This window comes from Rhinatrema bivittatum, chromosome 13 (assembly GCF_901001135.1).
Source record: "Rhinatrema bivittatum chromosome 13, aRhiBiv1.1, whole genome shotgun sequence".
Taxonomy (NCBI): Eukaryota; Metazoa; Chordata; class Amphibia; order Gymnophiona; family Rhinatrematidae; genus Rhinatrema; species Rhinatrema bivittatum.
The window spans coordinates 6,537,652-6,559,438 of record NC_042627.1 but is presented as its reverse complement, the minus strand read 5'-3'; the positions used below and the strand labels follow the sequence as shown (position 1 = coordinate 6,559,438).

Below are 21,787 nucleotides of genomic sequence, written 5' to 3'. Positions count from 1 at the left end.
GAGAGAGACCTTTCAGCTGTTGGCTGTGTTTCTGTAGGATCAGAGCTACACTCCACAACTGATAGTGAAGGATTTGGGGGGGTGACACAGGCTGTCTCATGCTTTCCAGCACACCCTGATCTTTCCACACCTACCAGGTTGAGAACTGCTGTTCTAAAAATAAAGGGGAAGTTGCAGGGATATACAATTGTTGGGGCCTGGGGTTGTGCCGGCCAGGATTACTGGGAGCAAAAGCATTGAGTTGGGGGCACATTTGAAGGGAAATAGGTTAAATGCCTACCAAGAGCCTCAGCAGGAATACAAAAGCTTCTTCGTGCTAGTAAAGAAGGAGAAAGTAAAGAGGTTGATGCTGTAAGAACATAAGAAAATGCCCTACTGGGTCAGACCAAGGGTCCATCAAGCCCAGCATCCTGTTTCCAACAGTGGCCAATCCAGGCCATAAGAACCTGGCAAGTACCCAAAAACTAAGTCTATTCCATGTAACCATTGCTAATGGCAGTGGCTATTCTCTAAGTGACCTTAATAGCAGGTAATGGACTTCTCCTCCAAGAACTTATCCAATCCTTTTTAAACACAGCTACACTAATGAGTCTGTATCATGTCACCCCTTCTCCTCCAGGGTATAGATATTCAGATTCTTCAACATCTCCTCATAAGTCATTCGATAGAGACCACCCACAAACCTCTTCCATTAGAAATAACTTAGTAGAACTAGGGAAGGAAGACTTAGAACCAATAAACACTGTGGATCCCTAAAAAGCTAGAGGATGGGAATAAATAAAAAAGCTTAAGCGGTACAGAGCGGCAGTTATTACCTTGGGAAGCTTGCTGGGCAGACTAGATGGTCCAGTTTGGTCTCTTTCTGCCATCATTACTATGTTGTTATATATGGTACAATAAAAGGTTACTGGTGGGCTACATCTTTCCATAGCAGGAAAAGGATACCTAAGTGAAAAATTCAGATCCTATAGCGACAGGTGTGAAAACAGGTGGTGGCAGACAGAAGCCATTCCCCCCTCTCCCCAACAAACAGCCTGGGGAAAATCACAAAAGCTTTGCGCTCGCTAACCTGTTCTTGAGCAAGGGTAGAAGAAGGGGAGCAGTTATGAGGCTATACAAAGTATCAGCAAGTCAAGGAGAAATAACTGGAAAGGTTAGGAGTACAGATGTGCACCTTCTAAATAACACACTATAGGCCCTTATATACAATATATATTCCAGGTACCACAATTGTAATCAAAACTTCAAAATCTCGGTGAACCCAGTATTTTTATGCAAACTATAAAGGAATAGCTACACACTATGTTTGTACGACCATGCCTCACGGGGTCTAGGTATTTTAACCAGACTCTTTCTTATGGGTTTTGGTCCGTTTTACTTTAAATTTTTTTCACATTTTTTTTCATTTTTACAATTTCAATTATCACGCTCACTGTCAGCACATCTATTCAATTTTTTTTGTTCAATTTGTGTCAAACTGATAGAACTTCAAACATAGTCCCATATCAAAGTACTTCAATCGTCACTTTTTTCTTAGCCAGAAAGCAATTCATTTAACAACAGTACTTATCCTGCATAGCCCCGACACGATCGCGTTTCGGACCCGCGCTCTCAAGGTCCTGCTTCAGGGGGACAAAAATTTTTATTTTCTTCTGTGACAAACAGGCTGATAGGAAGTCTTCAATAGCTGTCTCCAATCATTTATTTATAGCTGCGATCCCCGCTTGGAGTCCCAAGCGGGGATCAGTTTGACACAAATTGAACAAAAAAATTGAATAGATGTGCTGACAGTGAGCGTGATAATTGAAATTGTAAAAATGAAAAAAATGTGAAAAAAATTTAAAGTAAAACGGACCAAAACCCATAAGAAAGAGTCTGGTTAAAATACCTAGACCTCGTGAGGCATGGTCCTACAAACATAGTGTGTAGCTATTCCTTTATAGTTTGCATAAAAATACTGGGTTCACCGACACCTTCTAAATAAAACATCTGCAAGCCCCAATAGTGCAGGCTGACTTGGGTATTGTTGCCATTGCCGAGTTGTGTTCAACGAATCTTATGAACGAGATGCGACCACACCGTGCTATAGAGGAAGGATCGAGATGGCAGAAAAAAGGGGAGAAGTAATTCTACTTAAACCAAAAAAAAATTATTAAAGCAAGTGTGAGGAAAGGAGGAAGGGTGGGCCAGCTTGGAAAAGGGAGATGGTTCTTCCCTCTATGCCAGGGCGGTGTACAGACCTCCGACTCGAGCAAAGGAACTGGAAGGGATTTAGGTGAAGACCTTCTAAAGGTAGGAAAGAAAGCGGGGGGAGATTTTAATCTGCTAGGTTGCAGAATCAGAAGTAGTGAGATCCTGGACTCCTTTCAAGGGGCTCTCCCCTGACAAATGGTGATGGGACCCATGAGGAAAGGAAGTGATACCAGACTTGGTACTTAACACATGGAGAGAGCATCGTAAGTGCCCAGTTCGTACCCTGGGCTGAGCCTCCTGTCCAGCAGATGGAGACAGACTAAAACTGAAAAGGGTATCCTGTATCAGGACACAGCCTACCCTGTAGCCCTTCAGTATTTGTCTGTCTCCAGCAGATGGATCAGCCCACCCTGCGGTCTCCTGATCTTGGCTAGTTTAGCCATATTTCCAGTTTGGGTTTTTTCCCTAGAGGATCAAGCAAGTACCTCTTTTGGTCTTAATAAAAAAAAAAAAAAAAGGAATTGGCTCTGTTTTTTATTCTTTGGAGACAGCACGGTCTCCATTCTCTTGGGGGGCTTAGGGGGCCTTGGCCCCTTGTGGCTTTTCTTCAACATAGTCTAAGTGCTCCTAAGGGGGTGAAACTGGTGGTCCAGTCACTCCCCGCCACCTGGCTGCCTTTAAAGTATTTAGGAGATTCTCTCCTGTCTGTGCCTTTAGGGAGCACACATTCTTTTGCCTGCTTTCCTTTTGGAAAAAAAAACCAAAACAGAGGTAATTTTAAATACCTTGAGTCTCCCCACTAGCTCAGTATATTTATCTCAGGGCAGAGCTTCTCTTTGCCGGCAGCCGGGTGTTCAGCGAGGAGCGTGCAGGGTTCAGTCCTCTGCCTCCGCTCCTCCAGGCAGCGAGGGGAAGCCTAATCAGCTGACATTTTTTTTCTGTGATCGTGGTTTCTCCTCATTGACAATGCTGCGATCACACCTCTGCCTAGCCTGTGGGGCTCCCTCGACATGGGATTTTCGTGCCAGGGGCTATGCTCTGCATGTCTGCCTGGTGGGGAAGGCCCCTCCCAGGCAGTGCAGCTAAATCCAGCCCGAGGTCGATCTTCCAGATGCGTGGCCAGGCCGTTCCCGGGTCGGCAACCTGCGGGAACAGCAGTCTGGAAGGTGTTGCAAAAGGCTGTGGTTAAGGTAGCTTAGTGTAGCTGGGTTTAAAAAAAAGGTTTGGATAAGTTCCTGGAGGAGATGTCCATGAACTTATTTTAATTAATAGGAAATAGCCACTGCATGTTGCAGGCATTAGTAGCATGGGCTCTATTTAATGTTTGGGTACTTGCCCGTTCCTTGTGACTTGGATTGGCTGCTGTTGGACACAAGATACTGAGCTTGATGGACCCTTGGTCTGTCCCAGTATTTTATATCTTATGTTCTTATGAGATGCTGATGGAGGGAGGAGGCAGATGAAATGGAAGAACTGTGGATTAAACTAGATCTCTGTCAATAAGGTAGATAAAAAGAAAAGGAAATGGGTATGGTTTTCCAAAATGGTGGCTAAAAAATGCAAAAATAATAGCATTTAAAAAGAACTCAAGCAAATCTAGTTTATTTTTTGTTTTTATATACCAATCTTCCTACATTAGATGCAAATCAAACCGGTTTACATAGAACAAAAAGAAACTTGCCTGTTTAAGCTGAAAGAAGCCAAGAGAGTTTAGGATGGCAAAAGGATGAGTGGAGGAATAGCTGAAGAGGTAAAGCAAGGCTGTTTAAAACTTTTTTTTCTGGTATGTTAATGAAAGGAGAAAATCCCACCTGCTGGTCTGTAATACAGAGATGAGGAAAAATGGAGGGGGATAAGGAATACAAGAACATAAGTGCCATGCTGGTGAGACCAAGGTCCAGCGAGCCCAGCATTCTGTCTCCAACAGGGCCCAGTCCAGATCGCAGGTACCCAGCAGCTCCCCAATAGTTGATCTATTTCTTGTATCTCACTCCCAGGGATAAGTGCCGGATTTCCCAAATCTACCTGGCTAATAACCGTTTATGGACTTTTCTTTCAGGAACTTTTCCAATCCTCTTTTAAACCCCACTATGTTAGTCGCTTTGACCATATCCTCCAGCAACAGATTCCCCAGTTTGATGGTGCTCAGCATAGAAAAATATTTCACATGATTTGTTTTAAATCTGTTGGTTGCTAGTTCCATGGCTTGCCCCCTGGCTTTAGTGTTAGTTAGTGTACAGAAGGCCTGGTGTAAACAGTGAAAAGTCTGGGAAGAAATCACTTAAGAGATGAAGGATAGGCGCCCGGACCCATTTCTGAGAAGGTTTTCCAATGGGAAATATCAGTGGGGTCTCCAATGCCACAAGCAAAGCTGTAAATCTGAGGAACCATGGGAGAGCTCCACAAGGGTGGCAATTCCCTCTGCTATGTCTGCTTCTGAGAAGAAAAGGGCACAAGATGCAGCAGGGAGATGAGTACTATTGCCACAGTGGGAGCTGAAGGCCCAGCCTCAGTCTCTGGGGGGCCCTAAGAGGCTCTCCCCAAACAACCCGGCTTTTATTGCACAAGGAATCATAGAGTTCAATTGTATGTTTATGTATATTCATACACTTAATATACAGATTTTCCATAAATACATATTCCAAAGCTGTTTACAATTAAAACAAGATGAAATTAAACATTCATTATTCATTATAATAAAATCTGTCTTTGGGCTGACTCCCATGGCCCATGTAGCAGTGGATGCACCATGAGGGAGCTAAATATGGGGGCTGCTCCCGCCAAAATAACCTCCACCTTTGGGTTTTTTGTTTTTTTTGGGCCCTAGCGCGGCTGTCAGCTGCCAATGCACTGAAACCAAGAGCGATACTACTTCTAACAACCACGTGCTGAAGGATTTTGAATAGCAGATTCTTGCCAGAAAATGGCGCAGTGAGATTCAGTGGCACTAGTTAAGAGTTGATTTCCCCCAAATACAATCCTGCTGACAGCGAATCATCATGAAGACATGAGAAAGGCCTTGAAAGTTACTTGGCGTCACTGCTCAACTGACTCGATACCATCTGCCTGACTCTTGTAGCTGGGAAAGATCTTCATAATTTTTGGTTTTTTTTTTCCAAACCATGGAGGGAAGGGGGAGAGATTATTACAAAGGCTTCTGCCCCAACTCTACCATGTCCCCTCTGGGTCTAGAAGTCTGAAAAAGTTCGCAAACTATTGAAAAACAGCATCTTGGCCTGCATTTCTCAAGCTAAGGCTGAATAGGAAAGATAAGCCCAAATTACTAGGCAGCAAAAGGCCAAAATCTGAGAATGTGATACTGCTGCGCAAGCTCAAAACATCCTGCCATCTGCTGGAGACAGAGAATTCTGCCATCTGCTGGAGCTGCACTATGGCAACAACCAGTGATGATGTCACAGAAGAAGGCGTGTCATCTGTCTCCATCTGCTAGTAGGAGGGAGTTCTGGGCTGTGGGCTGTGTCTGGGCTGTGGTTAGAATAATAAGGAAGGGCCTGCTACAAAATTGCCCAGAGATTTTTAAGATAAAAGAAAGCACAAACTACTATTTTACACACGCTAATACCTGTACGAAGAGCAGGTAGAGTTTGGGCAGGCTTAGCATTTATGTGCATAATTTTTTTTTATTTTGAAAAGCGTGGGTGTAAATTTTCTCGGAAAAACTTCCCACACAAATTAGTAGGTGTAACTTTCTGCTGGGAGTTTTGCTAGAATAATTTTCAAAACAAACTTACATGCATAATAGGGAGATTTATCAAGCTGTGCTTGGGCTATAATGTGTGTTAAACAGCGAGTATCGTGCAATAAACATTCTGTATCTTGTGCCATAGCCCTATTGTGGCACATTTTGCCCGATACTGTGTTTGGAATAAGAGCTGGCCCCTATTTTGTAACTGCTGTGCATGCATTTGCATGCATAAAATGGCATAATGCATGGAAAGCAGCTAATACATAGTTAATGCTATATAAATAAAATAACATGGTTGACTTAGAAATTTGTCAGTCGTGTTATTATATATCTTTTGGCTATAATTATAGCTTTTAGGAAAACTGTGTTCTGCTGCAAGAGCACCGAGACCTTTACACATGTCCTGATGCTCCCATGTTAGAAATAAAGGGGCAGTGCTGTGGTATTTTATTTAGGAGGGGCAAAATATCACAGGTTTGTCCCTCCTGTGATAAAAAAATTGCAGCTTTGTGAATCTAGGCCTATGCGCTCAGAAAATGACCCCCTCCCCTGACTGCAAGCTCTCCTGGACAGGGATCTACTGCACTTGAATGATAAAATAAAAATTCTGTAAGCTGCATTGAGCATTATCGGGAATCTAAAACTTAAAATGAAAAGATCAGGATGTTTTTGTTTAATGTGATAGCTGGACTTACAGTTCCTGACCTTGGCCCTAGGATCTTCTGGATTAAAAACTGATGTGCTGCTCCCTGCTCCTGCTCTTAGAGTATTTATATATTTGTTTAGCGGCTTCTATAGCCTGCTTTCCCCATGGGACCAATACAGATTACAATAGTAAAATACAGCAATAAAATACAAACATACTCCCATAGTACAGAACCGACATAAAAACAGCAAACATTTTACACCAAATGCAATTATAAAATAAACTAGGATAACTACAACATTAGCCCAAGACCAGTGCTTCTATGCCACTGAGCACCCCGGATTACAGTACTGATCACACGCAGAACAGCCAGAGATCTCAAACCTGAGGGAAGGCCTGCTCTTCTGTCACTTTCTCTCTTGTTAGGGGCTCACGTTCCCACCCCTCAGATTCCCTTGCTAGCTGTCTCGCCCATCCAGCCCATCTTGTTTGCTTCCGTATCCCCCACCCCATGCGCTTTCTTGCCCCCCTTGATCGTTTACCCAATCAGTAGCCCTCATTGCTCCAGCAAATACCTCCCAGCTTTCTTGCTCGCTCTTTCACCCCATCCCCCTGGTTGGTCATGGTGAAGGATTGCATTTGGTGGATGTAACAGAAGAGGCAGCCAGTGGTGGGGTCACCACTCATGGACCGGTGGCTTCTTAGAGCTTCTGGGTGCCAGTGGGAGCACAGGTCACACATTGCAAAGGCCGGGCCTATGCCTTACCGTGAGTTGAGCACTGTGTTTGATTCTGGAGGCCCTGTCTCCAAAAAGATATAGCTAGAGGCCATCCAGAAAAAGGCTACCATAATGATGTGGGATCTGCATCAAAAGCCACATAAGATGAGATTTAAGGATCTAAATATGTATACTCTAGAAGAGAGGAGAGACAGAGGGACACAATAGGCAGGTTTTTACTTAATGGTTACTGAGGTGATACATAGGGCATTAATAGCATTTGGATATGTGGGATATTTTCTTTAGTAAGTCAGATATTATCTGAATTACATGTTCCAAGCTGTACTGCAGCCAACACTCACATCTAGGTTTTCCATCAGACCAAGATAATCTCTAAACAGGAGTACAAGTCCATAGATACAGCCCCTGGGTAGTTGCTGCCTTTATCGATGTACAAATGTAGACACATAAACACACTCTTATTTTTACTTTTTGTTCATCTTGCTACAAAGACTGTTCTTTCTAAAGTGGCTCTGAGCTCTGACTAGCAACCTTAGCACCTACCAGTGCATACTGGGATGTCATGGTATATTACTTGCCCCTCAGCATTGTATTGTGGAATCTTGTCCCAGCTTTTCTATCCCTCCTTTTCAAGAATGTAAAATAGTGAATGATGGCAGATAAAAGACCAAAATGGCTCGTGCAGGCTGCCCATTTGAATTTTTGGGCACTGGGTTAGATGCGCGTGTGAGTTTCCACATGCAACTCCACACCAGTTTCCTCTCCTCACATCTTTGCACTAACCTCCTACTCTTTTCATACACTCCATCTCCTCTAAACATGCCCAACAACGATGGCCTCCACCATCTCTGCTATTAGTCCTTCCAGGTTAATTTCAGCCATTCCATGCGCATTAAAGTTCAGGTTTAGCCGTGTTCTCTCCATGTAGGTCCCCCAGACTGCTTGGAGGCCAACACAATTAATACCACTGCTGTTTAGGATTGTAACCTCCACTTTGGGCAGATTTCTTGAATACCTCCTAGGTCTTACAGTCACTGACGTGACTAGCAGGAAGTGCGTGTGGGATATAGACCCAACAGAGACCAACCAGTGGTACAATAATATTAATTATAACCCTGGTACATAGACAAATCACATTAGAACCTATGGTAAACCAGTTCCACAAAACAAACGTCTTTCTCTGCCTCGTTACCAAGTAAACAGGAGTCCCCTCTCACCCAGTCCAGCCCATGTCCTCATTTTGGCTAGAAGCAAAGGAACTAGAATGCCACTGGTTAGTAGTCCAGTTGCTGCGTCTGGTGTACTCACTGTTTCGCTTTTTCACAAACACACACATTGTTCTAGCCCTCTGCTGCACAGGCTGCATTGTGTGCTAGGCCAGAGCTTTTTTTTCTTATCTTTCCAAAAAGCAATAGAGATTCTTTGATCCATGAATCGATGCAGGAACTGGTTGCCTCTACAAGAAAGTGAGGAGAGGTGTCTCCGCAGACAGATGTGGGAGCACTATCTTACTTGAGAACATGCTCCTTGAGTTGGTCATGCATTTTATTACAATGCTGGAGAAAAGCGAACCATCACCTGCAAAAAGACAATCTCCATGATCTATGCCAAATGTCCTTGAAGCTGCTGTGCATAATTTTTTTTCCTCTGTTTAACAGATAACAGGAACAAAGTTTAACTTTGTTCCTGTTATCATCCAGATGTGTTTCTGCACACTGGCCCAAAGGTAGAGAGAGACAATCCTTAACCTGAATAGCTAGGCCTCACTACACATTGGCTAAGCTAATGGTCATGTCCTTCCAGCATTGTGCTAACCCCAATGCTGCTTTTGGGCTGTAACTGCCATTCCACGCACATTACTGCCATTGTCTCCTTGGAAGCATAGTGTTGGTATGGGCTGTACCTCTCGCTCTGTGCAGATTATGGCCGTCCTTCGTTTCCGTTGTCTTGTAACTAGGAATCCTCTATATATATCCCACACTTTTTTTTTTAATTCTATCACTGTTTTAGTCTCTACAGCTTCCTCCAGGAGGGTATTCCAGGCATCGCCCACCCTTTCTGTGGAAAACGATTTTCTTACATTGCATCTGACCCTAAACCTCTTGCAGCTTCATTCTACAACTTCTTTTCCATGGAAAAAGGTTTCCTCCTTGTGCATTAATACCTTTCAGATATTTACATTTACTTGAGTAATCATTCAATAGTTGCGGTAACCAAGTCTCACTTTAGGAGTGGAATGCAGCAATGCAACATTGGCTCTGACCAATGAGATGCAACTGATGTCACAGAACTACCTTTTCAGTAGTTGGCATCACAAAAGCAGCTGTTTGCCATCCAGTGGATTTCCTTAAGAAGCAGGGAAGGGAACTGTAGATAAGCAGGCTGAGGAATATCGGATTAGACAAGGGAGTTCACTGATTATATGTACACCTGATTTCCATGATTATAATGAGCAGCACATTAGGATAAAGAAAGAGAGGAAGACATGACTGGAAGCTACTCACTTCTAGTGCTGACAACATATCACTACTGGATCCCCTTCCACTGAGATTGGATTACAAACTGGTTAAAAGACAGGAAACGGAGAGTAGGATTAAATGGTCTTTTTTCACAGTGGAAAAATGTAAACAGTGGCATGCCTCAGCGATCTGTACTTGGACTAGAGTTTTGTTTTTTTTTAATATATTTATAAATGATTCGGAAATGGTAAGACGAGCAAGGTGATCAAATTTGCAGCCGACACAAGATTATTCAGAGTAGTTAAATCACAAGCAGATTGTAATAAATTGCAGGAGAACCTTGCGAGACTGGAAGATTGGTTGCCCATATGGCAGATGAGCTATAATATGGACAAGTGCAAGGTGATGCATATAGGGAAAAATAACTCATGCTGTAGCTACACAATGTTAGGTTCCATTTTAGGAGTTACCACACAGGAAAAAGATCTGGGTGTGATAATTGATATTACATTGAAATCATCAGCTCAGTGTGTTGTAGCAGTCAAAAAAAGCAAACAAACAATGTTAGGAATTATTAGGAAGGGAATGGCAAATAAAGCGGTGGATGTCATAATGCTTCTGTATCACTTACTAGTTAGACCGCACCTTGAATACTGAGTGCAATTCTGGTCGCCCCATCTAAAAAAAGATATAGTTGCACTAGAGAAAGTGCAGAGAAGGGCAACCAAAATGATAAGGGGCATGGAACAGCTCCCCTATGAGCAAAGGCTAAAGAGGTTAGGGCTGTTCAGCTTGGAGAACAGGTGACTGAGGGGGGATATGATAAAATGGTTATTTACACTTCATGAAGTTAGCAAGTAGCACATTTAAAATGAATCTGAGAAAATTCTTTCTCACTTAATGCTCAATTAAGCTTTGGAAGTCATTGCCAAAGGATGTGGTTAAGGAAGCTAGTATAGCTGGGTTTAAAAAAGATTTAGATAAGTTCCTGGTGGAGAAGTCCATAAACTGCTAATAATCAATAGGGAAAAGCCACTGTTCGTTGCTAGCGTTAGTAGCATGGGATCTATTTAATGTTTGGGTACTTGCCAGGTACTTGTGACTTGGATTGCCCACTATTGGAGACAGGATACTGTAAAAGATCATTTTAGGAAGTTTAGCTAGATCCCTGAAAGAGTTTGTGCTGCAAAGAGAGATATGGATCAGAACAGGCCCCAATGATTGATGATTGTGGATCAAGATATAGATATAGATATATCGTACATATAATTTAAGTACAAGGATTGTAAAGACAAGACACTACCTAATGCTTGCAGACCCTGAAGTTAAGTCAGAAAAATAAGATATATAAGGAACAACATTTGCCAATTTCCTTTGGATGGTCCAAAAAGAGCAAAACAGCTGGTTCTTTTAGGGGTCCCTGGGCTCGTAATCTTTCAGATTTTCAAGGACACTGCTTGCAGAAGGAAGACCTAAGAGGGAAGTATCTTTTGTATAATATCTTATCCTTATTTCTGTCTGTATTAATTTAATCCTATTTACCTGTATTGAATTATGTAAGGCTTACCGTGATACTAAATTCAATTTTGATATTACTTATCTTTGTTGATTCATTATCCATATATTAGCAACATTTAGAAAACTAAGTTTTGCTTTTGCAATATTGTTTATGCGTGTTCTATGACATAATATACCTCCATAACACCAATGCTTACAGATACTGGGCTTGATGGACCCTTGGTCTGACCCAGTATGGCATATTTTATGTTCTTATTTCTTATATAAATGGGGTACTTAGGGAGGACAAGGAAATAGCAAACTGAATTCTTTTCTCGGTCTAACCTGAAATATTCTTTAATGGTGAAGATTCTGCACAACTAAAAAATATCTGTGACAATGGAGGACATAACAGATCAGATTGACAGGCTAAAGAATAACAAATCACCAGGACCAAATGGTATCCACTCTAGAGTTTTAAAAGAACTAAATTACTAACCCATTACAAGTAATCTGTAACTAATCATTTCACATAGTTATGATTCTTGAAGAGTGGAAAGTGGCCACTATGATACTGATTTTTAAAGAGGGCTCCAGAGGTAATCCAGGAAACTATAGATTGGTGAGCTTGATGTCAGTGCCAGGCAAAATGATGGAAGCCATGCTTGAAAACAACATCACTGGCCATAAACCTAGACATGGCTTAAGGGAGAAGAGTGGACATGATTTTAGCAAGGGGCAGTCTTGTCTTACCAATCTTTTAGATTTTGTTGAAGGGGTAAATAAACATGTGAAGGTGAACCAGGTGATATAGTGCATCTGGATTTTCAGAAGACATTTTATTTATTTTATATACCGATGTTTCATGAGAACATATCAAATTGGTTTACATTAGTTAAATTAATTTAAAAATATTTGCATTTCCAAAATGAAAGGAGGAAAAGACAAAGTTTCATAAAAGACTAATAAATAAAATAGTAAACTAATTAATCATAAAATTTAAACAGGAAAAGAAGCAGAACAGTAAGAGCAAAGATAATACAATTAACTAAACATTTATATTACAGGGGGTATATAATCATTAGGTTAAAACTCTTGGAAGGCTTGTTTGAATAGCCATGTTTTAATGCCTTGTTTAAATATTTTAATGTCTGATTCCATCCTTAAATACTGTGGAAGAGAGTTCCACAGTTGGGGCCCGGCAATGGAAATAGTCCGTTCTCTAACATTATTTAGATGAGCAATTTTAGGGGAAGGTATGGGTAACATCCCTGTGCCTGCTGACCTTGTAATTCTTGATGGGATATGAAAATGTAATGTTGATGTTAACCCTTCTAACTTTTCATTGTAGAGGGTTTTATGAATTAGCGATAGGACTTTATGCTGAGCCCTGTATTTAACAGGCAACCAATGAAGTTCCTTTAATATTGGCATAATATGACCAGATCTTTTAGTTCCAGGCAAAAGTCTGGCCGCTGAGTTCTGTAATAATTGTAAAAGTCTTGTGACATTCGCTGGTAGGCCTAAAAACATCGAATTACAGTAATCTCATTTTGACAAAACAAGAGCCTGTAAAACAGTTCTAAAATCTTTTGGAAATAAAAGAGGCTTCAATCTTTTAAGAACATTTAATTTAAAATACCCATCATTAATGATTTTTTTAACGCACGCCATCATTGTGAATTCACAATCTAGGAAGATCCCTAAGTCTCGCACCTCCAGGGAAATGGGATCATTTTTGGCTGCTTCCTGAATTTCAAGTTCCTTTGCCTGCTTTAATTTAGGGGAGATATATAAAATTTCAGTCTTTTTTTGCATTCAGAGAAAGATTCATTTGGGTTAATACTTTATCAATGGCGGATTGATATTTTATTTTTTATTTATTTATTTAAAGCTTTTCTATACCGGCATTCATGATACAATCATATCATGCCGGTTTACATATAACAAGGGGTGCAATAACTTTCTTTTAACCAGTGTCGAGGAAGTAAAAAAGATACAATATAACAAGGTTGTTGAAACTGGGAAGGAAGGAGACAGGGAAAGACAAGAATTATATAATCTTAACAGAGGTAGCTTATTTACATTGTGCCGTGGTGTCCCTTAATGGAAATTATTTACATTGTGCAGAAGTGTCTCTCAATTGTGCAGTAAGGTCTCTCCATGGGTATTACCGTAGGTTCTCTCCCTGCCGTAGGATCTCCCCCTGGCTATTAGACTCGGGAAAGGCTTGTCTAAATAGCCAGGTCTTGAGCCTTTTTCTAAAGGTTAATAGGCAGGGTTCAAGTCTAAGATCCGGTGGTAAGGTGATATATATCCCAAAGCTTAAGTGTTAAGTCTATTGATTTTTCGATCGGAATTAAAATGTGTACATCGGTTGCATATATAAAATGTGTTAGAGTTCTACATAAAGGAAGTATATAAATATTAAAAAGGGTCGTGGACAGAGAAGATCGCTGGGGTACACCATGTTGGAGATTAATTGGTTGAGATTCTTTATCATGAAATTTCACTTTAAAAGATCTATTCTTTAAGTAAGTCAAGCCATTTCAGCGCAGAGTCTTTAATACCTATTTCATTTAATCTATCCAGGAGAATTTTATGCCAAAGTTCCCCATGTGAGACTCCTCAGGAAATTACAAAGTCATGAGAGAGGAGGCAGAGTTCTATTTGTGCTGGTAATTGGTTAAAAGGCTGGAAACAGAGAGTAGGACTAAATGGTTAGTTTTCCAAAGGGAGAGGGTTATTAGAGTACTACAGGGATTGGTACTGGTACCTGTGCTGTTTAACATATTCATAATTGATCTGGAAAAGGGAAAAAGGAGTGAAGTGATCAAATTTACAGTTGACCCAAAATTATTCCAATTTGCTAAAAGAGCAGCAAATTGCGAGGAACTGAAGAAGGACATTGTGAGACAAGGACCCTAAGTAACTGAACGGCAGATGAAATTTAATGTGGAAAAGTGCAAATTGATGAACATAGGGAAAAATAATCCTAACTCCAGTTACATGACGCTTGGTTCTGTAATGGCATCACTACCACTGAACAATACATTGAAATCACTGGTGCAGTGTGCGGCGGCAGTCAAAAACGTAAACAGAATGATTCAAAAACGAATGAAGAATAAAACAAATCTCGTAACGCCTCTGTACTGAGTCATGGTGTGACCACACCTTGAATACTGTGTGCGGTTCTGGGCACCCCCATCTCACAAAAGACATAGTGGAACTAGAAAAGGGGCAGAGGAGGGTAACAAAAATGATAAAGAGGATGGGACATCTCTCCTATAATGAGAGGCTACACAGGCTAAGGCTTTTCGGCTTGGAAAAGAGATGGCTGAGAAGGGACATGATAGATGTTTATAAAATCACGAGTGTATTGGAATGGGTAAATAAAGGATGGTTATTTACCCTTTCAAACAATACTAAGACAGGAGGTCACGCCAAGAAACAGCCAGCGGATTAAAAAATAAACCTCAGAAAGTACTTTTTCACTCATGACCATCAGGCCGTGGAATCTATTGCCAGAGGATGTGAGCAAGGCGACAAGCAGAAGTTTGGCCAAGCTCCTGGAGGAAAGGTCCATAACACATTATTAGCCAGGTAGAGCTGGATCGGTCACTGACTGAGATGGGATGCTGGGCTCGGTGGGCCTTGGTTTGACCCAGGATGGCAATTCTTATAAATCAGAACCAAGGCTGCAATCTATTGCTATGAGCCTTCATTTATTTATTTATTATCGCTTTTTTTATACCGACGTTCGTAGGTACATCACATCGCTTTACACAGAACGGGAGACAGAAAATGAATGCTTACATATCACATGTTAAAACATTTTGGATAACGAGGATAGGGGCAAAAAAACTCGGGCAAGGGGATATTGTGGGGGCGTGAATTTAAACAAGTTAAAAAGGGTTTACACAATACATTTAACAAGACAAAATACCCAATACATTTAACAAGTTAAGAAGAATTTACACAAGAAAGATATGTATTTGAAAGGAGGGAGGGAGAGAGGAAGACAGGGGGGGAGAAGGGGAGGGAGGCTGTAAAGTAGTTAGTTAAATGCCTGTTGGAAGAGCCGGGTCTTTAATTTTTTTTTTTAACTCTTGTGAGCAGGATTCCATACGTAAAGTAGGGGGCATTGAGTTCCAAATTCATGTGCAACGATCTGGGGAGTTTTTTCCCATTTTGTATTTCCTCCCCGCTTAGGCTGGTCATTGCAGAGCCAGGCCCACGTTGGAATCCTAAATCCAGTCACTCGGCGTCACCATCGAGCAAGGATGCTAACGCCCACTGCGGCTTCCTGAAGATGCTTTAGCCGTCATTTTTTTCCCAAGCTTCGAATGGGGCTGAAGATGCTGTCACCACATTTCCCTCCCCAATCAAGAAGGTGACGACACTGCCTGCCAGCTGAGGAAATCCATTCATCCAAGGCAAGTGGATTTTCAAAACCCTGTTCTCGACCATGGCTCAAGCTTTGTAATTGGGGCTTTGTTTCAGGTGGTACCCGCTGGTACTGGTACTCACTGGCACTTTTTCCTCCAACTGCTTGATTTTCGCTGTGGCCCTCAAATACATAACACACACATCCTGCACAGGAGTACCGGCAACTTTTTTCCAGAACAAAAGCAATTTTTTTTAATCATTCCTCATTTTTTCCACTGTTTACCCTACTGCAGATTTTTGTATCATCTGCAAAGAGACAAAACTCTTCAGTATCGATTATAAAAATATTAAATGGAGTTGGTGCAGGATTGAGCCCTGAACGAGTGAGTCGGTGGCAATCCGCTCCTTGGATTGTTGATTATACGCTCTTACTTCTTAAGTATATTTTACACCAGTGAGCAACTTCTTTGAATCTTGTTAGGAGATGATCACATCCACACCTGAACAGGGAGCTTATTTACTGAAAATTTCCCTTCACCTCATCTGTCCTGAAAAAAAAAAAAAATCACTGGCTTTGAAGAACGAGTTCACATTCCTGCACACTTACACAAGCTTCTTGCAGCTGCTCCATCTGCCTTAAATACATATGGGGTATCTCTGCGTTTCTCCATCAACAAGCAGACATGAATCAGCCACAACACACGGGTGATTTACAGGGAAGCAAACTTGCTTTCTTCTCATCACGCCATTTTACCCTGCGGCCACGTCTAAGTCTGAAATACTTGTTAGGTGGATCTTCCAACGATCAGACTGAGCCCTAGGGCATTCCTGCCATTGGATCGTATCTTTCTTGCTTTGTTTGTTGTGTTCTCAATTATTTTTGACATTGCCTTCATGTATGACTTTGAACCTCTCATATTTGAAGAAGATGTAATTTTGTCTAGCACTGTGTGTTTGACAGCTGTAGATACAGGTGCTTTTTAGAAACAAAGAGATAACTTGTAAGACCCGTGCGCGGGCACACGTGCAATGTGTATTCTGGCTCAGGTACATGGACGCGGCGATTTTAAAACATGTCTATGCACGTGTATGTGCACATGCTTTAAAATCCGCTATTTGTGCTTACAGGTGCACGCGATTCTATCAAAGGCCTTATCAGAATCTCAAGACAGGATAAATCCTGGCAGCCGGTGTCTTTTTGAAAGATGGAGAATGTTAAACATCCACCTGGTACTATTTGCAGCGATCCTGTTCTTGATGAGTGCCATTTGATCCTTGTGCACCAGCTCTCCCATAATATATGTTCCAATTATAAGTGAAGAACTTTAGCCAATATTTTACGTCTGTGTTTCTGAGAAAGATTGTCCTATAAGAATTACAAATGAAGGGGGTCTTTCCCTTTTAGGTGAATCAGAACTATTAATGCATCCAGCAAAGTGCCCGGTGAGCTTCACACCTGACCCAACGTATTAAAAAGCTCACACAATAAAGGAGCATAAGCAGTCTAAAACTGCTTATAAAATTCAAGCTGATACCCATCAGGTCCTGGGCTCTTACCCAAAGCCAACAACTTGCCTGTACAACCTCAACCTCGCATATGTGCGTTGCTAAGGATTCCCGAGCCTCTTGTGATAAGGAAGGTAATTTCATCGATGCCAAGAATTCCCCAATCTTAGCATCCCTTGCTAGGCTGGGATCTGTATAAAGATCCTGGAAGTACATCTGAACACGCTCCCAGTCTCCGAAGAAAGGGTGTGCATGATACCCCTTAAATCTTGTATCCCGCTGATAACTGTATTGGATGCCCATTGTTGAATCCTAGCCAACAAAGAACGAGGTTCTGAATTATTTTTGGCATTGCATTTATTTATGGTGTTGAGCCTCCCTCATATTTGTAGAAAATGTACTTTTGTATAGCATTGTTTTTGACCCCTGTAGAAATAGCAGCTTTTAAAAATCAAAATATATACTATTTTGCTTGGATAAATGTGTTTACTCGTACGGTCTTTCAACAGCAGTACATTTAGAGTTGCAGATCAAATCAATTTGATTATCTGCAGCAATCCAAGAGCCACAGAGCATTTGGGAGAGGAAGACCTGGCAGCTACCAAGGAGAAAAGGGACTTTGGGATGGAAGTGGAGAATAAAACATCTCTGATGACCTGAACATAGCAAAGCAGTTGGGGGAGGGGGTGAAAGTTAATAGCAAGTTTGAGGAATCTCACGTAGTAACGATGTGTAAACCCTGCAGAGATCATTGGTGAGACTCCATCTTGAATAATGTCTGGTTCTGAAGACCACATCTATTTAAGGACATTGATAACTCAGAGGCAATTAAAGAGGGACATGGCCTGCACTATAACTCAAGGTGATAAAGACAGAAGATAATATACAAACTTCCAAATATCCAATAAAGTTCAAAAGTATGAAGAGGCAGCATTTTCTAGAGAATGAATTCAAAGACAAGGAAGCATGGGAAGCTGGAGAGAGAAATGCTGAAAGGGTACTGGACACAGAGGACGTATTTCCAGCAGAGAATGTAAGCAAACTTCAGCCAGACATAAAGGGACCTTGGCAAAGTGCTGAGAGGAAAGCGACCACAGAGAATCGGGTACTGCTGCAGATCAACCAGGCAAGTACTCGGACAAATGCCGAGTGGTCACCTTCTATGACCCTGACAGTTATTGAAAGCAACACAGTCACACTAGGCAATAAATTAAAGAGTTTTATAAGCAAAATATGCATGTTTAACTTAAACACATTTCTCTCTTTCCCAGTGATCACTATGCTCCTTGTGATTTATTATGAAGACATCTTACCAGGCACTTTCTTACCATGAACAGAAAAATCTGTTTGTTCAGCAGAGACCAAGCACATGATAGAGGGGGTTGGGGGGTAAGGAGACAGCAGGGCACTGTCCATGGAAAAAGTGCCCTGGTATGAATTACAATAGGGTCACTGGGTTCTGATGCTGCGTCCATTCACGTACGAAGCGAATGCAGAACAGGACGCCTCTGTCCCGTGGCAACCACAAGGACTGAGGGGTCAAGAGAACGGCCCCAGTAAAAAGAGATGGCTCTAAGGTACATCAGAGACCCGATACCTACTCCCAAAAATAGGTGGGCGAGAGCTGGAAGTGCTGGAGCTAACACTCACAGCAAATGGATACTTGACTGCTCCCAGAGACAAACATAGGATCCCACAACTCTTTTATAGAAAGGAGGACATGCAAGACAGTAAAAAGTGCAGGAAACTGCGCATGACTTGCGAATGAGAGCCAGATAAGAAAGCAGGAGACTGGCTCTCATCAGGGAGCAATAATACGCAATTGGAAAGGAATAAGGTTGTGCCTGAAGGAAGACGGGACTGTGCAGAACTTCCTGATGAAAGCCAGATGCAAAAAAAAAAGATAGACCATGCGAGTAAGGACTGCAGTTAACAGGAAAAAATAAATATAAAATAAAGGTGCATTCTAAGTATTTGTTATAAGGAATTAAGCACACGTTGACTCAGGATCTGTGTTCCATAAAGCACTGAAAAGCAGACCAGCATCCTGCCCACCAGTTCTGTGGCCCTACACTGTCACACATGGGGACGCCTGCAAGCTGGAGCTGCATGGGACTGGAGAAAGTGTCTCTCAAATCCCACCACTTGTCCTCTTCTGTCTCTGTGTTCTCCTCTCTGTCCAGAAGTGTCCTTGGCTATTCAGGAATCCTCTTCCACGTCGCTGGCTTCTGCAAGCACCTCCTCTTTCAGTCCAGTATGGTGTGGAGCATCCATGTGTGCCAAAACCGACCCAAAGAACAAGGAACGGAACTGACAGAGAGAGGAAGAGATGTTCAAAATTAAATTCACATCTGGGCAACGCCTAGGTCTGAGGATTATTCTGTCTAACATCTGTGTAACAAGTTGAGGGTCCCAGGAAAAAGCTTGAAAAGATAAAGCTCTTGGCCCGTGTAATAGTCATCTGTGCAATGCTTTAGAGTCAAAGGAGAAAGGTCAGGGAAATAGTTCTAAAAAATGTTAAAAGTCCCTGCCTTCCCTTTTTCTCCCCAGCTCTAACATTCTTGGTGATGGACCATTAAGGACTGCACCCTTTTTACCTTCTTATTTGGGGGCGTTCCTGGCACCTCTCCTGCCTCCTCCTCTTCTCCCTCAGACCCTGGCCCATTGCTCAGAAGCATGGAGAGATCCTTCCTTCTGCCTGTGGGCCTCCCTGCAGCTCGTCCACTCCCCTTAAGAGGGAAGGTCGGGCTAAGGGGAGGCCTGCAGCCATTTGCCATGGCCTCCTCCCCGGTGGTGGTTTCCATGGCAATCATATAAGAATCTATATCATCATTCATGAAGTCATCAGCTGCCGTCTCAGAGGGTGACAACCTGCAAGAAAAGCATACACGCAATAAACATACTACAGAGAATTAATTCTCACCGAGCATGAGTGACGTCACTTCGGCACCCAGGATGGTACACCCTAAAGGACATTACGGTGTTACAGGTATAAGATCCTGTACATGCCTAAGGTAGAACAGCTATATGAAAAGACATTATGGTTTTTATTGATTCGACAGGTTTGGAAGCAGAATTAGTTCTACTGAATGACTGATTTAAAAAAGTTTCTTCTTATTGTTTGTTATTGAAACAAAACCTGTAAAATAAAGTACACCCAGGACCGTTTTATGGCCCTTTGACCTAAGGACTATTTTCTCCAAGTTCCCTTACTCATAAAAAGCTGTTCATTTGACTTGAAGGAGTTTGTGGTACAGACAGACAGGCATGAAGAGCCATCAAGCGAATGTTTCAATCTATCAGACTAAAGGTAGAGAGAAGACAGGATCCAGCAAGGTAATAGCAGCATGTATTCACACTGTTAGTGGTAGTCCGCTGACAATGAACAATTCTGTAAGAGTACAGTGAACTTCTTTGAAACACTGTGCCAGTGTCAGAAGAGTATGACTAAGTTCCAGGGTCTAATCTAAATTTACCTTGATTTCAAAAAGCTTATTGCACCATCAATCATAAGATTTTAGAGACATGCAGTAAACATCACACTAAGCTAATGCAAAAGCCTTGTTCCACTTAAGTGACACTCAGCCAACCTGCTTTGAGATCCAAGACCCTCTGTGACCCTCAACAAAATGGCCAATTACTAAACTGATTCCACAGGCACTAGGCAAATCCCTTGAAGCCATAATAAATTTATCTAAAGTTTCTTGAACTGCCACCTTCTTTTTGGGAGTCATTCATGGCAACGCCATGAATCTTTTCCTTACCGTCCATGCTAGATCTAGAGCAGAGCCATTTTGAATAATATTATTTGGACCCACTCTTTGACGCAGTCCCAAAGTTGACCTCCTATTGGATGAATCGAAAAGTGGATCTATAATATATCATTGTTGACTGCTTGCGTAGGTGGAAGGACCCGATTAATCTGGTCTTGTCTTTCTTGGCCCTTGAAAGGACTGCATTCTTCCTTTTAGCCTGAGTGGCGGTGAAATAAATGGTCTTCCTGGGCAGTATCTTCTGTAGTCTCAGTATTGGCTACATGTTCTATAGGGCTTAAAAGTAATCCTGTTTCTATCTTCTGGCAGGTGTTGGGGTCCAGATTCCACCCCAAATTCTTTACCAGCCTCTCAAGTTCCTCTGAACAACATCTGACTTTGAACAGTAGCTCACACCATTGGGTAGCCTTAGACCAAGAATTTGCTGCCCATTGTTGAACCCATAGATGCTTTCTTGCTCTTACTGTTAAGGCTAGAGGCCCAGACAAAAGTCTTATGAGATTATACAATCCATCTGCTAAGTATGTGCTTGCAGATTCTAATCTTGCAATTTCCTTCCCTTCTCGGAGCTGCTGAATCCAGTGTAGAAGGGCTCTACGTATATAATTCAAACAAACTGATCCTTGAATAGCTAAGTTGTTAAGACAAGTCAAGATAAGCTCTATCTTTTTGTCCTGTGGTTCTTTAAAGGATGCTCCTCCTTCCGCAGGAAAGGTCATTTTTCTGGTCATGGTCAAGATGAAGGCATTTACCTTAGGAATCTTGAACAAGTGTTCTTGCACCTTCAGAGGACGCGGATGTAGTTTTGGAAAATTGTTTAATGCATTTTAAAACCATATTTGGTGGCTGCCATTCAGCAACTATGATGCTCTCAATCTC

The 21,787-nt window shown here is 41.9% G+C and overlaps 1 protein-coding gene and 1 long non-coding RNA gene across 3 annotated transcripts in view; one reads left to right on the top strand and one right to left on the bottom strand.

The window, feature by feature from the left end:
* Nucleotides 1-3,574: 3,574 nt before the first annotated feature.
* On the top strand, nucleotides 3,575-16,235 carry LOC115074692. The gene is made up of 2 exons (XR_003852320.1): nucleotides 3,575-3,943; nucleotides 15,453-16,235. It is a non-coding gene; the product is annotated as an uncharacterized LOC115074692 (long non-coding RNA).
* The window catches only part of RAD9A (RAD9 checkpoint clamp component A), a 27,364-nt gene continuing 19,750 nt past the window's right edge, over nucleotides 14,174-21,787 (bottom strand). For both annotated transcript variants that reach the window (XM_029574394.1, XM_029574392.1), the window contains 2 exons: nucleotides 19,733-20,006; nucleotides 14,174-19,445 (listed from right to left, as the gene is read on the bottom strand). In XM_029574394.1, the coding sequence (XP_029430254.1) occupies nucleotides 19,335-19,445; nucleotides 19,733-20,006 (385 nt within the window). In that variant the 3' untranslated portion in view covers nucleotides 14,174-19,334. The remainder of the gene's footprint in view (nucleotides 19,446-19,732; nucleotides 20,007-21,787) is intronic.